Raw genomic sequence first — 16,926 nt, 5'->3', positions numbered from 1 at the left:
TAAAGGCCCTACAAAGATTTTTAGGTTTTGCGAACTATTACAGGAGGTTCATTAAGGGGTACTCCACGTTAGTTGCTCCCCTTACCAGTCTGACGAAAAAAGGGGCGGATACCAACCACTGGTCCCCTGAAGCCATGGCAGCATTTTCTCTTTTGAAGAAATTATTTTGCTCAGCACCAATTTTGAGGCATGTGGACACGTCCTTCCCCTTTATCGTGGAGGTTGATGCCTCAGAAGTTGGGGTGGGGGCGGTGCTGTCGCAACGATCTGGCTTGCAGGGCAGATTACACCCGTGCGCTTACTTTTCCCGTAGGTTCTCACCTGCAGAGAAAAATTACGATATAGGCAACCGGGAACTTCTGGCCATTAAGTTGGCATTTGAGGAATGGCGCCACTGGTTAGAGGGGGCAGAACACACGATCACAGTTTACACCGACCACAAGAACTTGGAATACATCGAAGGGGCAAAGAGGCTAAGTCCCCGTCAGGCACGATGGTCTTTATTTTTTACAAGGTTTAGGTTTATAATCATGTACACCCCAGGCAGCAAAAACGTCAAGGCAGATGCCCTCTCCATGTGTTTTGAACCAGAAACCGCACAGCCGCCCGCTCCTGAGTCCATCATCCCGCGGGAACTAGTGTTATCCGCCACGGAGACTTGGGAGGATTGGACTGAGGTTTTGGGCCCCTTTCAGCAGGATGTTCCTGAGGGAAAACCCGAAGGGGTTATGTTTATCCCACTGCCTTTTCGTTTACAAGTCCTACATCTCTTTCACGCCCATAAGAACGCTGGTCATCCTGAAGCTGCCAGAACGCAGGATCTGATTGCCAGGTGTGCTTGGTGGCCTTCCTTGGCAACAGATTGCAAGGAGTATGTCAGGGAGTGTGCGGTCTGTGCCAAGAGTAAACCCTCCCGGCTGGCATCTGTAGGTAAGCTGCAGCCTTTGCCCACCCCGAGTGAGCCATGGACCCACTTGTCCATGGATTTTGTGGGAGAATTGCCCAGGTCTGAAGGAATGTCGGTCATTTGGGTGGTAGTCGACCGTTTTAGCAAAATGGCCCATTTTGTGCCCCTGAAAGGACTCCCCTCGGCTCAGGAACTGGCCGAGTTGTTCATCATTCACGTCTTCCGGCTGCATGGCATTCCGGAAGACATTGTATCGGATAGGGGAGTCCAATTTGTGTCTGGATTCTGGAGGGCATTTTGCCACCAAATGGGCATGAAATTGTCTTTCTCGTCAGGCTACCACCCACAGACTAATGGGCAGACGGAACGTATCAACCAGTCTTTGGAGCAATTCCTAAGATGTTACGTTGCAGAGGCACAGAGTGACTGGGTAAAATGTTTGCCCTTCGCGGAATTTGCACAAAATAATTTGAAGAATTCCTCATCTGGGTTCTCTCCATTCCAAATTGTGACAGGGAGGTCACCCAAATTCTCCCCTTTTCCAGTTGTCTCTTCTCCATTTCCAGCACTAAAGGATTGGCAGAGGTCACTCAGGGACAATTGGGGAGTTGTTAAGGGGAACTTGCAGAAGGCGTTCCAGAGTCAAAAGGGTCAGGCTGACAAAAGACGCTCATTGGAGTGGAAGTTTCAGCCAGGAGACTTGGTCTGGGTGTCCACTCGTCACTTGACCCTGAGACAGCCCTCGGATAAACTGGGCCCCAGGTTTGTGGGTCCATTTTCAGTAGCCAAGAAGATCAACAACGTTACTTATTCCGTTGATCTTCCCACCAGCATGCGTGGGGTAAGATCCTTCCACGTATCTCTGCTTAAACCAGCAGTCCATGTGGGTCCCACTCCTCCTCCTCCTGTGGTGGTAGATGACCAACCTGAGTACGAGGTAGAAAAGATTTTAGATTCACGCCTTGTACAGAACTCGGTACAATATCTCGTGCATTGGAAAGGGTACGGCATTGAGGAAAGACAATGGGTACCAGGGACGCGCATGCATGCCGATGAGTTAAAAAGGGAGTTTCACACTTTGCACCCAGAAAAACCTGGAAGGAGCTGTTCGGAGTCCACTCCTCGGGGGGGGGGGGGGGGGAGTACCGTGAGAAAACGCGGAAGAGCCGCCGCCATGAGCCAGCGGCAGGCGGCTCTTTCCGCGCATAGTGGCGCCACACAAGGAGAGGCAGCCGCCTCCTCCTAGTATGAGGTGGCTGTCTCCTTGCAGGGCTCAACGGAGCGCGGAGAAACTGCCGCGTCGGACGCGGCGGTTAGCGCGCATGCCCCCGCTGCGGAGGTACCGCAGAGCGGGGCTGGTGTGGCTGGGACACGTAGACCCTCTAGATTTAGAGTGACGCGCGCGCACTCAGGCAGGGTGTATATGACAGCCAGAAGTAGTCAGCTGACCAGGCTGGTCAGCTGACTCTGGCTCCACTACTCATTGGTCCAGCATCGTGGGAGGTGCTGGAGAGGTACATGGGTATATATACTGCTAGCTGGTCATTTCCCTGGTGTCTGGCGTTGCGATCACATACGTGGGAGCACCCAGATCCGTAGTCAGATCCGCAAGTGTGCCAGGACCAGCTGGAGCTGTAATCCTACACTTAGCTAGATTATGTTGATAGCTAAAGTACTAGTTTGATTGTGATTATCTGTTATGACCCTTTGCCTACCTGACTATCCTCCTGAACTCTGATCTTGCACCTCGTTATTTCTGATACTCTGTTGCCGAACCCCGGCTCGTTCCTAGACTCCGCCTCTGCCTCCTGATTTTGTACCTCGATATATCTGATACCCTGTTGCCGAACCTCGCCTGTACCTAGACTCTGCCTTTGCCTCCTGATCTTGTACTTTATCTGTCCGTGTGTGTACGACCTGGCTTGTCCGACCTCGAGAACCGACCTTACTATTGGAGGCGGTTCCCCGTCCTGTCAGTGACACCTCCTCCTGAGTGTGACTTGCAGACAATCCTTCCTACTGTCAGTCTGACTCCTCCCGTCTTGGAGAGCTCAGGTCTGCGGAAGGAATCTGTGCAGTACTCCTTTCTGCACTGAGGCCTAGTCCTCTAAGTGTTACTGTTACACCAAACACTACACTCTACTCAGGTGAACAGAGGTTAGCTGGTATATCGGATTATCGGTGATACTGCAGATCACTTATAATCTGGTATACATCTGTATTTCCCGTGATACTGCAGATCACCGGTAATCAGATCCTCTCTGTGCTTCACCGATCGTTACACATAGTGCCAGTGCTAGGACATCTATATAGACATTGTATTCTAGTGCTAATGGATTAACTCATGATCAGTGAAGCAGCCCATAGAAATAAAGTGCATAGTGTACAGCAATAAATAAATATGCAGCCCAGGGAAGTAAAGACTGGTGTAGGCAGCCACATCGGTAGTGTGGCAAGGAAAGACACATGACCCCCTTAACATACCCACTAGTTCCCCAGGTGTTACCCCGCTTTATCAAGGAGAGAGGACAACCATGATGTATCGCCTGCAGTACAGTGTTTAAATCAGAAAGAGCAGAGGGCGTGTGCCTTAAGCAGCCCATACACTCAGCCGATTTTCTGGCCGACCGATCGATCGCGATCGATCGATCGATCGATCGATCGCAAATCGGTTGGTCAATCGACCGATCGACGGCCGATTTCGATCGATTTCGATGGATTTCCATCGAACTAGCAGGGTGGAAAATTTAGGTCGATCTGATGAGATTGCTTATCAGTTTGCATTGGCCTTAATGGAAATCTGATGGCAAAAAAATGCCATCAGATCGAATTTCAACAGATTTCAAACTGAAATCTATTGGAATTCTATCCTGGTAAAAAATGTTCTAAAAACGCATCAGATAGATCATCAGATGCATTTCTTATCTGTCTGCTGCCAATCTGACGAGTGTATGGGCACCTTAATCGTTTCAATATTTACTAATCTTTTTGTTTTTTTCCCCATATGTCCAATCAAAAAGCCTGACTAGAGCGCAAGCTTGAGCGTTCAAACAAGGTACAAGAAACATCGCTGCATTCACTCTCCTCGCGTCAAGGTGCAGGATTCAGACAACAATACTAGAGGAAAAAGGAATATCCACACTCTCTGAAGGGTGGCATCCAAATGATTTTATTGAGCAACCATGAGACAGAAGTAAAAGGCTGACATGTTTCGGACAACAATATTCTTACTCATAGCCCCATGAGTAAGGGGCTATGAGTAAGGATATCGTTGTCCGAAACCTGTCAGCCTTTTACTTATGTCTTGTGTTTGCTCAATAAAATCGTTTAGATGCCTCCTGTCGGTGATTGTGGATATTCCATTTTCCTCTAGTGCGCAAGCTTGATAAGTATGATTTAGGATCAGAAAGCCCCAAACCTGCTTTCTCCTTTAATTATAATATTATATGCTACTCTAGAAGTCTTATTATGCTAGATGAATCGAACAAACATTGTTTTTAGAGATTTAAAAACATGACAGGGGTAAATGAATTGGCAGAATGAACATACGAAACAACAATCTTGGTAACACATTCATCTTAAGTATATCCACACTACCAAACCATGGAAAATGAATCCTAGACCATCTCTCCCAGTCTCTTTTAATAGAACTGAGTAAAGGTGGAAAATAAAGTTAAAACCATAGACAGATCCTTAGGCAACATGATCCCTAAATATCTTATTGCAGTTTCCTTAAAAGGAAAGGGGTTATCCAGTCTTATCTGTCTTACCAAAGATCCACCAATGGCGATGTTGGAAGCCTTTGACTTTAACATACCATATCAGGGCAGTTGCTAGGATCCTAAGAGATCAGGGGCACCTATGGGCACCGGTGAGGTTGAACCTGCGGCGCGCACAGTGCGCCGCGGCAAAAATGGGAGTGGCCATGCAGTGAGTGGGCGTGACCATGGGTGGGACCAAATTACATGAACTTAACAGCGGTGTAACCGAACAATAAAGGGCCTGCCCACCAATGTTGGATGGAGCCCCCTATCCTTTAAATAGTTATTATCAGGTATAGAGTAAAGGTATAGAGTAAAGATGCATACACACATTCAATTTTGACTGGTCAATCACTGACCAGCTTGAACACCCCCGTGTAGTATGAGGGCAAACAGACTATGAACAAAGCCGAGATCTCATAATACCTAGAAGTAGTAAAATTGGCTACTCAAAATTGTATTTGTGTACCAGGCTTTACAGCTTATACTGTACATACTGGAGGTGGCAGGGATGAGCACACACAGCAGTTAGTTTACTATCAGTACAGGCCCAGAGCAACAGCTTATCCGGTACATACTGGAGAGAGCAGAGATCAGTACACACTGCAGCTAGCTTACTATCAGTACAAGCCTAGAGCAACAGCTTATACTGTACATACTGGAGGCAGCAGAGATCAGCACACACTGCAGCTAGTTTACTATCAGTACAGGCCCAGAGTAACAGCTTATACTGTACATACTGGAGAGAGCAGAGATCAGCACACACTGCAGCTAGTTTACTATCAGTACAGGCCCAGAGCAACAGCTTATACTGTACATACTGGAGGCAGCAGAGATCAGCACACACTGCAGCTAGTTTACTATCAGTACAGGCCCAGAACAACAACTTATAATTTACACACTGGAGGTAGCAGAGACCAGCACACACTGCAGCTAGTTTACTATAAGTACAGGCACATAGTAACAGCCTATACTGTAATAGGGCATGGAGGATGGGGCTCAGGCACAGACACACACAATGGGGAACACACACACACACACAATAAGGAATAGAGGATGAAACACACACACACACACACACACACACACACACACACACACACACACACACACACACACACACATGTATACACAATGGGGCACAGATACACACAAAATGGGGCATAGCGAATGGGGCACAGGCAGACACGCACACACACACACACACACACCCACACCCACCCACACACACACACACACACACACACACACAATGTGACAAACACACTCACAATGGGGCACAGAGGATGGGGCATGTATATATGCAATGGGGCACAGACAGACAGACACACAGACACACTCCACACACACAGACGCACTCCACACACACAGACAGACACGCACTCCACACACAGACGCACTCCACACACACAGACGCACTCCACACACGCACAGACACGCACTCCACACACACAGACGCACTCCACACACACACACAGACACGCACTCCACACACACAGACACGCACTCCACACACACAGACGCACTCCACACACACAGACGCACTCCACACACACAGACGCACTCCACACACACAGACGCACTCCACACACACACAGACGCACTCCACACACACAGACGCACTCCACACACACACACAGACGCGCTCCACACACACACACACAGATGCACTCCACACACACACACACACAGACGCACTCCACACACACACAGACGCACTCCACACACACACAGACACACTCCACACACACAGACGCACTCCACACACACACAGACGCACTCCACACACACACACACACACACACACACACACACACACACACACACACACACACACACACACACAGACGCACTCCACACACACACACACAGACGCACTCCACACACACACAGACGCACTCCACACACACAGACGCACAACGCACTACACACACACACACACACACACACACACACACACACACACACACACACACACACACACACAACAAGCCTGGCAGAGTAAACAGTATAACTACCTCCTCCCTGGTCTGGAGTCTGCAGTCTGCACGGGGTTAACGAGCTGCTGCGGCTGCATCCTGTCTGTGTCCCGAGTCCGACCTCCAGGCTGGCTCTGACTGTTCTTCTCCTCCTCACTTGGCTCTGCAGCAGAGGCCTCTCAGTCGCTCCTCAGACCTGTCAGTCCCACTTGGTGGCATGCAGAGGGTCAGCGGCACCGGGCGGGCAATTCAACTCCGAGGTACTACACGTGCAGGGGGCGGAGCTACTCACACTCTCTCCAGTCCCCTGCCAATTCATTCAATCTCGCGCCCCCTGCGTGGTGCTCCTGATTGGGCAGGGGGCGGATGGACAAGAGGACCAGCAGTGCCGCTGATGATTCTGGCGGCGAGCACCGCCCACAACATGGCGGCCGCCGTCTTGTGTAAACAGCGGCCGCGCAAAGTAAATACATTCGGGGCACTCCCGTTGGGCACCCCAGAGCTCTAATTAGGGGCACCCCAAATCCCTATCCGTGGCACGTGCCACTGATATATGACGCTAGCGACGCCCCTGTACCATATATACTCGCATATAAGCAGACCCACTCATAAACCGGGAAAAAGTGATTGACCTGTGTATAATCCCCCTCCCCAGTATATCCGCCTCCACAGTAGCCAGATGGGCCCTTAGTACAAATCAGCCCACCTCTCCACAGCCAGATGTCCCCAAGGACGATACAACGGTGTCTCAAGATGCCACGAAATGGCTTAATAGATATGAGACACAGCTATTGCCACACAGGATGAATCCATGATCAGGCACAATGGCTCAATCTGCAACCGAGTTTTCAGTAGGACCAGAGAGATTGGGATAAACAGTGACTTCACACACATACAATCGTTATCTGCAATAAAACGGTAGTCTGCCACCACCTACCTTTAAAGTGAACCTGAGGTAAGCGTGATATGGCGGCTGACATATTTATTTCCTTTCAAGCAATGCCAGTTGCCTGGCTGTCCTGCTGATCCTCTGCCTCTAATACTTTCAGCTATAGCCCCTGAACAAGCATGCAGCAGATCAGGTGTTTCTGACAATATTGTCAGAACTGACAAGATTAGCTGCATGCTGGTTTCTGGTGTAATTCACTACTACAGCCAAATAGATCAGCAGGATGACAGGGGAACTGGTATTCTTTAAAAGGAAGGAAATATAGCAGCTTCTAAATCACTTTCACCTCGGGTTCACTTTAAGGCAGTAAAAACTTCTCAGAGCTATTCTAGCCTGCAAGAAAACGTGTTAGAATATGTGTACACCACAACTTCTATATGGTAACAGCTCCACAGAGGCTAGATCCATTCCATGATATACTCAAACAGGTAGAAAGCCTTTTAAATAATTTGAATCATTTATTTAGTAAAAATAGTGTGTTACAAAATTAGTATACAAAAATGATATAATTACCAAAGTGAACGGGTAATAGCCAGCAGTCATAAAATAAAAAGGGATTTATAAATCGGAAAGAATACTCAAGTGAAAATTGTCCGTCCTTTGTGGTATTAAGCTGTACAAATCCTTAGTTTGGTTATGAGGCCAGCGTAGTGATGATAAATGAAGCACTCTCTTCAAGCACAGTTAGACAGTTTTATTAGACCCAAAACGAGTGTAAGGTCTATCCACCATGGTGGGGTGCATGACCAACACCACAACATGACAGTCACAACGAAAAAACGTTTACATGACTTATTTTTCCCACACCAACATACTGAACATCCATCTCTTTTAAATACTGCGTATATAAATGCCAAACAACGGACGGCACAACATGGCCACATAAAAAAAAGTACATAATTCAATCGACTTTGTACACACATGGCACTATATCAGCCCAACAGTCGTGTGAGTTGATTCGCCAGATGGATTGGATAATCTGCCTCCTATCAGTTGCTCATCTAGTCGTTTGCCATGCATACACCTGCTTGATTGTGTTCAGATGACAATCATGGAGTTTGGTTGAGCATGTATGGGCCTTTAGAATCAGTGTTTTTCAGCCATGAAAAAACTTGAAGAAAACAACTGGCTTCATTTCAGGTGCAGTTTTTTCAAAGGACCGTTTTATCGGATAGTTTCATGTAGTCCATATCACACAGTAAATTCAAAGTATAATTTCAGCTGCCATTATTCACCTTGATTCAAAATGTAACCGTCAACTAATGTATTATATGATAAGCCATAATGACAAACATGTACAGAAGGTTTATTTAAAATAATTGTATCCTTTACTTTTTTTGCAGAGCCATGCACAATCACATATATGGCCATGGAAAAAAACAACATTCAGCTGGCATATAAGGGAGACAAAAAATTGTACAGTGAACATCTTGACCACATAACATTCAGCTGTAAACCAGGCTACTATGAGCCATCTTCTACAACAAACCTGATAAGAATGCAGTGCATAGATGGTGTGATGCTGCTACCAAAATGCTCAAAACTTGGTAATTATATTTGTTCTGTTCTATAAAGATAAATGTAATAACTGCTCTTAGGTATGTCCATAATAGGGCTGAGGAATCCATGGAGTACCAAAATGAATAAAATATTTTTAGTTACAAAAATTAATAAAACAACACAAATAAATGCACTATATTAAATGTATACCTTCTAAAATACATGATTACATACATACTTTACTGTTTCCAGAATGCAGCGTACAGTCTGGAATGGACTATTAAATGTACCTGTGTAACCTTATTCCAAACAGTTACCAGACAATTCTGTCACAAGTTGTGAGTGTTTCAAGTCCAACTCCTGGGGAGAAAAAAAAAATCAAAAACATTTTAGCTTTTGAGTAGATAGAGTGGAAAAGGGCTGAAATCTCATTACATTCGTATCAAAGTGCTGTATTTCTAACTGATAGAAATTCTCTAACTTCCTGAACTTACAGAAGGTGGGTAAATCTTTATAAGGGATAGCCCTCTAGAGCGCTTTTAGCCATGCTGTGGAATAACAGTGATTCCAAAAGCGTTAGGCTAATTGAAGTCAATGGAGTGGAGCCCACAAACAGCGTCGGACAGGGCCTGCGGGAGCTCAGGATTCTGCCTGGTAGGCCTCCTTTTTAGTGGCCCCCGGGGGCCCCGAGCACTGCAGGAGGGGGCACAGTGCAGGAAGGAGGAGCAGCGGCAGGCACAGAGCAGCGGGGGGGGGGGGCAGTCTCCCCCCCTCCCCTCCAAGCTACAACGTACTACTTCCTACATGATCCCGCTCTGCCTGCCGCTGCTGTGGCCTGGTCTTCTCTGCTGTCCAATCACGCTCTTACTGTGCTTTCTGTGAGAGCGTGATTGGACAGCACAGAAGACTAGACCAGAGCAGCAGCAGGCAGAGCGGGATTATGCAGGAAGTAGTAAGTTGAAAGTTGTTTCCCGCTCGCTGCCGCTGCACATTCTAGCTTGGAGGTAGGAGTGGCAAAAAGGGGGCCCCCAGGTGAGGGGGGGACGCCCCCCCCCTCCCCGCTGCTCTGTGCCCGCCGCTACTCCTCCTTCCAGGCTACCTAGTCTAGGGAAACCTATAGACCTGGCTAAACTGTCTGGGAACACCTATAGACCTGGCTAAACTGAGGACACCCATAGACCTAACTAAACTGGTGGCACCTATAGACCTGGCTAACTAAACTGGGGACACCTATAGACCTGGCTACCTGTACACTGGGGCCACCTATAGACCTGGCTTCCTAAACTGGGGACACCTATACATCTGTCTATGTAAACTGGGGATACCTATAGATGTGGCTAACTAAACTGGGGACACCTATTGACCTGGCTACCTATACTGAGGACACCTATAGACCTGGCTAACTAAATTGGGGATACCTGTAGACCTGGCTACCTAAACTGGGGACACCTACCTGGCTATCTATACTGGGGACACCTATATCTAACTACCTATGCAGGGGACACTTATAGCTGGCTACCTAATACTGATATGCTGTACAGTGGCTTGCAAAAGTATTCGGCCCCCTTGGAGTTTTCCACATTTTGTCACATTACTGCCACAAACATGAATCAATTTTATTGGAATTCCACATGAAAGACCAATACAAAGTGGTGTACACGTAAGAAGTGGAACGAAAATCATACATGATTCCAAACATTTTTTACAAATCAATAACTGCAATGTGGGGTGTGCGTAATTATTCAGCCCCCTTTGGTCTGAGTGCAGTCAGTTGCCCATAGACATTGCCTGATGAGTGCTAATGGCTAAATAGAGTGCACCTGTGTATAATCTAATGTCAGTACAAATACAGCTGCTCTGTGACGACCTCAGAGGTTGTCTAAGATAATATTGGGAGCAAAAACACCATGAAGTCCAAAGAACACACCAGACAGGTCAGGGATTAAGTTACTGAGAAATTTAAACCAGGATTAGGCTACAAAAAGATTGTAAAAACTTGCAAATGTAAATGCAAAAAAATTAAAAGTCAAAATAAACATACAGAAGTCATACTTACCTCCTGTGTAGTCTACTCTTCAATCTATTTTTCCTCTCCTGCGTCCTGTTTGTCCACTGTGATCAATGGAATTCTCTGTCCTCCATTTTGAAAATAGCCATTACCCCATAACAGCTTCCTGGTCAGCACACAGTTAAACTGTAACATCGCCCACTTGAGCCACAGGGAAACAAGGACACATCAGTTCTCTTCTCAGCTGTAACTGACAGCAACTGATATATAACTGACAGCAACTGATATATTTCAGTTCTGACAAAATGTTGCCAGAACTGGAATGGATCACTGTAAGAAGAAAATGGTGAGCTTCTGAGAGGAACTGATGGCAAGGTAACTATGTAATGTTCATTTGAAGTTACCTCATGTGTTTATTTTAAATAATTTTACACAGTACAGGTTCTCTTTAAGCACACCCCACTTTGCAGTTATTGATTTGTAAAAAATGTTTTGGAATCATGTATGAATTTCATTCCACTTCAGCACTTTGTATTGGTCTTTCACATGGAATTCCAATAAAATTGATTCATGTTTGTGGCAGTAATGTGACAAAATGTGGAAAACTTCAAGGGGGCCGAATATTTTTGCAAGCCACTGTATATTGGCACTAGTGTTGGGCGAACATCTAGATGTTCGGGTTCGGGCCGAACAGGCCGAACATGGCCGCGATGTTCGGGTGTTCGACCCGAACTCCGAACATAATGGAAGTCAATGGGGACCCGAACTTTTGTGCTTTGTAAAGCCTCCTTATATGCTACATACCCCAAATTTACAGGGTATGTGCACCTTGGGAGTGGGTACAAGAGGAAAAAAAAATTTAGCAAAAAGAGCTTATAGTTTTTGAGAAAATCGATTTTAAAGTTTCAAAGGGAAAACTGTCTTTTAAATGCGGGAAATGTCTGTTTTCTTTGCACAGGTAACATGCTTTTTGTCGGCATGCAGTCATAAATGTAATACATATAAGAGGTTCCAGGAAAAGGGACCGGTAATGCTAACCCAGCAGCAGCACACGTGATGGAACAGGAGGAGGGTGGCGCAGGAGGAGAAGGCCACGCTTTGAGACACAACAACCCAGGCCTTGCATGAGGACAAGAAGCGTGCGGATAGCATGCTTTGTACCACCATGCAGTCATAAATGTAATAAAGATAAGTGGTTCAATAAACAGGGACCACGCGGCAACGCTAACCCAGCAGCAGCACACGTGATGGAACAGGAGGAGGCGCAGGAGGAGAAGGCCACGCTTTGTGAGACACAACAACCCAGGCCTTGCATGAGGACAAAAAGCGTGCGGATAGCATGCTTTGTACCGCCATGTAGTCATAAATGTAATAAAGATAAGAGGTTCAATAAACAGGGACCACGCGGCAACGCTAACCCAGCAGCAGCAGCAGCAGCAGCACACGTGATGGAACAGGAGGAGGCGCAGGAGGAGAAGGCCACGCTTTGTGAGACACAACAACCCAGGCCTTGCATGAGGACAAAAAGCGTGCGGATATAGCAGCAATGCTTTTTGCCGCCATGCAGTCATAAATGTAATACAGATGAGAGGTTCAATAAACAGGGACCGGAAACGCTAAACCATCCCAGATGTTCATCGGTCATGTTACTTGGTTGGGGTCCAGGAGTGTTGCGTAGTCGTTTCCAATCCAGGATTGATTCATTTTAATTTGAGTCAGACGGTCTGCATTTTCTGTGGAGAGGCGGATACGCCGATCTGTGATGATGCCTCCGGCAGCACTGAAACAGCGTTCCGACATAACGCTGGCTGCCGGGCAAGCCAGCACCTCTATTGCGTACATTGCCAGTTCGTGCCAGGTGTCTAGCTTCATGCCCGGTTTCAGGTCCAGCGGTGCCAGCCACAAATCCGTCTGTTCCTTTATTCCCCTCCAAATTTCCTCCCCTGTGTGCTGCTTATCCCCAAGGCAGATCAGCTTCAGCAACGCTTGCTGACGCATGCCAACAGCTGTGCTGCACTGCTTCCACGATCCTACTGCTGCTGGTGCTGGGTTAGCATTTCCGGATGAGGTACAGCTTTGAGATGCGTTGGAGGAGAAGGAGTCAGAGAGGTAGGTGCTGCTGTTGTTATCCAGCTGTTTGCGGCGTGGGCAACACCCGCGCCGTAGCAGGTGAGGAATCGCTGCCAGGCTCCACAAGGTTCACCCAGTGCGCGGTAAGGGAGATGTATCGACCCTGGCCGAACGCACTCGTCCAGGTGTCAGTGGTGAGGTGAACCTTGCAGGCAACGGCATTCTTCAAGCTTCGGGTTATTTAGCTGACCACGTGCTCATGCAACTCAGGCACTGCAGAGCGCGCAAAGTGGTAGCGGCTGGGAACCACGTAACGTGGGATGGCCACTGACATCATGCCCTTGAAGCTGTTTGTCTCCACCACTCGATATGGCAGCATTTCGCAGGCCAGAAGCTTGGCTATGCTGGCTGGCTGTTACTGCCACGGCCCGGGGGTCATTTGCTGGCAATTTCCTCTTGTGCTCAAACATCTCAGAAACAGACAACTCAACCGTAGCGCTGCACACCGAAGGGCTGTTGGTTGTTGTGTTTGATGAACACTGGGAGACCTCAAGAGCACTAGTCCGGAAAGTGACAGTGTCAGCATCGTCTGATGTTTGTGAATGTTGTGAACCACGCAATGGCTGGGCTACTGCTGCTGCTGAGGCGGGTCTGGTGGTGAGTCTGGTGAACCCAAGGGAGGCAGTGTTGCTGGTGGTACCCTGTCCTGCCGCGTTTGCCCACAGAGTGGGATGTTTGGATAGAATGTGGCGGCTCATGCTGGTGGTGGAGAGGTTGTTAATACTTTTCCCCCTGCTCAGGCGGGTCTTGCACACCTTGCAAATCGCCATGGTAACATCCTCAGTGCAGTCTTCAAAGAAAGCCCAGACTTTAACTGGCTGAGGACTCGGACCTCGTGCGTGATGTGCTGGTGCTGCTTAACCCACTGCTGGACGCTTGAGAGGTCATCCAAGTAATTATCTGGTCCTGTTCTTTTGGATCTGTGAGGGTTGTTGTCCTGGACAACATGGGCAGTATTGAGTGGGTTTTCTTGGGTGCTCCCCTGTGGCCTGTACGTGAACCGTCAGGGGAAACACCTCTTCCCTTGCCCCTCCCTCTTTCACCGGATTTCTTCCTCATTTCACTTATCCTTAAAGTACACGCTGACTGGCAGCAGTACAGTGGCAGTACAGAAATGCTATACAGTGGTGGGTGAGCGGTGTACCACTATTGTCAGCAGTGACACAGAGCACAATGCTATACAGTGGCGGGTGAGCGGTGTACTACTGTTCCCAGCAGACACAGAGTGGAAGTAAACACAATGCTATATAGTGTGGCTGAGCCGTGTACACAGAGTGGCATTAAACACAATGCTATATAGTCTGCTATATAGTCACCCCGAACAGGGTGATGTTCTGCAGAACCCGAACAGTGGCAAACACTGTTCGCCCAACACTACTGGGAGGGAACGCAGATTTTAGTACCTAAACACACGATACAACATGTTTTCCGGGGTCGGACTCTGAGGCACATACAGATGGTCCCGATCATCATCCTCATCATACAACTCTTCTCCTGAGTCTGACCCACCCACCACCTCTGCCACCCCAACATCCCCAGACACAGACCCCTCATCGTCCTCAACATTAACTTGGGATGCTGGCCTGAGCCAGACCTCCTCCTCCACATCAGGCCCCATCATCTCCTCAATGGCAGCCCTCATTAATCGCTCTGGCGACGGACTGATGGACACAACGTTCTCCTCCAGGGAGGGCTGCTGCTGACCACTGGCTGCTGGGGTGGATGTTATAGCTTGCGTGGGGCGTTGGCTGTTGCTGTTGTTGGGAGTGCTGCTCACAGCGGAGGTCTCTGGGGAACTCATGTTGAGCTCATATAGTGGTTGACGGTGAGTGGAGTATTACTGATCCCAGCAATATACACACTGACTGGCAGAGTACGCAATGCTATATAGTGTGGCTGAGCGAGGTACACAGAGTGGCAGTAAACAGAATGCTATATAGTGTGGCTGAGCGAGCGGTGTACCACTATTCCCAGCAGACACAGAACAGTGAACAGAATGCTATATAGTGTGGCTGAGCGAGCGGTGTACCACTATTCCCAGCAGACACAGAACAGTGAACAGAATGCTATATAGTGTGGATGAGCGAGCGGTGTACCACTATTCCCAGCAGACACAGAACAGTAAACAGAATGCTATATAGTGTGGCTGAGCGAGCGGTGTACCACTATTCCCAGCAGACACAGAACAGTGAACAGAATGCTATATAGTGTGGCTGAGCGAGCGGTGTACCACTATTCCCAGCAGACACAGAACAGTGAACAGAATGCTATATAGTGTGGCTGAGCGAGCGGTGTACTACTGTTCCCAGCAGACACAGAACAGTACACAGAATGCTATATAGTGTGGCTGAACGAGCGGTGTACTACTGTTCCCAGCAGACACAGAACAGTACACAGAATGCTATATAGTGTGGCTGAACGAGCGGTGTACCACTATTCCAAGCAGACACAGAACAGTGAACAGAATGCTATATAGTGTGGCTGAGCGAGCGGTGTACCACTATTCCCAGCAGACACAGAGTGGCAGTAAACAGAATGCTATATAGTGTGGCTGAGCGAGGTACACAGAGTGGCAGTAAACAGAATGCTATATAGTGTGGCTGTGCAAGCGGTGTACTACTATTCCCAGCAGACACAGAGTGGCAGTAAACAGAATGCTATATAGTGTGGCTGAGCGAGGTACACAGAGTGGCAGTAAACAGAATGCTGAGCGAGCGGTGTACTACTATTCCCAGCAGCGACACACAATGACTGGGGGGGACCCTGGCTAGCGTGGCTGGAGCGCGAACTACCCTGCCTGCCTACCCAAAGCTAAACCCACAGACAAATGGCGGAGATATGACGTGGTTCGGGTATTTATTTACCCGAACCACGTGACAGTTCGGCCAATCAGAGCGCGTTCGGGTCCGAACCACGTGACCCGTTCGGCCAATCACAGCGCTAGCCGAACGTTCGGGGAACGTTCGGCCATGCGCTCTTAGTTCGGCCATATGGCCGAACGGTTTGGCCGAGCACCGTCAGGTGTTCGGCCGAACTCGAACATCACCCGAACAGGGTGATGTTCTGCAGAACCCGAACAGTGGCGAACACTGTTCGCCCAACACTAATTGGCACATGGCTACTCAATTCTGTTTTCTGGGGAACATGGCTACTTACTTTATGTATACAGGGCCCATTTGGCTACTAAATTATTTTATTTTGAGGCACCTGGCTATTTATTTTGTTCATTGTAAGGCACCTGGCTAGTGGCTACTTAATTATATTATGGAGGCCTGTGACTACTTAATATTTTTACTACTTGATTATTTTATCTTAAGTTTATCTGGTCAGAGCCATTCTCTGTCAATAGCACCGTTGTGTTTTGTTTTGTTATTTTGTTATTTTGTGTATTTTTGGATTTGCCAATGACCTAGCATGACCACTCTCATGTTCCAGTGCATGGAGACACCCACTCATATTTTGCTGTGGCACGCTGCGTGCGACGCATGTGTCTGTATCCCTGGACTGTCCTCAGGAGTGCTCACAATCTATTCCCTACCATAATCTAATGTCCTACTTAATGATGTATTTATATAGTGCGATCCCGTGCCGCAGGGGGAGGGGGAGGGGGCAGGCTGAAACTTTCCTGGTTGGCCCTTAGTGTTTTTCCGGAAACAACAAAACCTGAACTCAATTAGATACAACACAATATC

At 47.9% G+C, this 16,926-nt stretch overlaps 1 protein-coding gene across 1 annotated transcript in view; it reads left to right on the top strand.

The window, feature by feature from the left end:
• The window catches only part of LOC137521186 (coagulation factor XIII B chain-like), a 555,357-nt gene that overhangs the window by 313,663 nt on the left and 224,768 nt on the right, over positions 1 to 16,926 (top strand). Inside the window, exon 7 of the mRNA XM_068240116.1 lies at positions 8,940 to 9,143. Within this exon, the coding sequence (XP_068096217.1) occupies positions 8,940 to 9,143 (204 nt within the window). The remainder of the gene's footprint in view (positions 1 to 8,939; positions 9,144 to 16,926) is intronic.

This window comes from Hyperolius riggenbachi, chromosome 6 (assembly GCF_040937935.1).
Source record: "Hyperolius riggenbachi isolate aHypRig1 chromosome 6, aHypRig1.pri, whole genome shotgun sequence".
Classification (NCBI taxonomy): domain Eukaryota; kingdom Metazoa; phylum Chordata; class Amphibia; order Anura; family Hyperoliidae; genus Hyperolius; species Hyperolius riggenbachi.
Note: the sequence above shows the minus strand (reverse complement) of the source record. Positions and strands in the feature narration are given on the sequence as shown.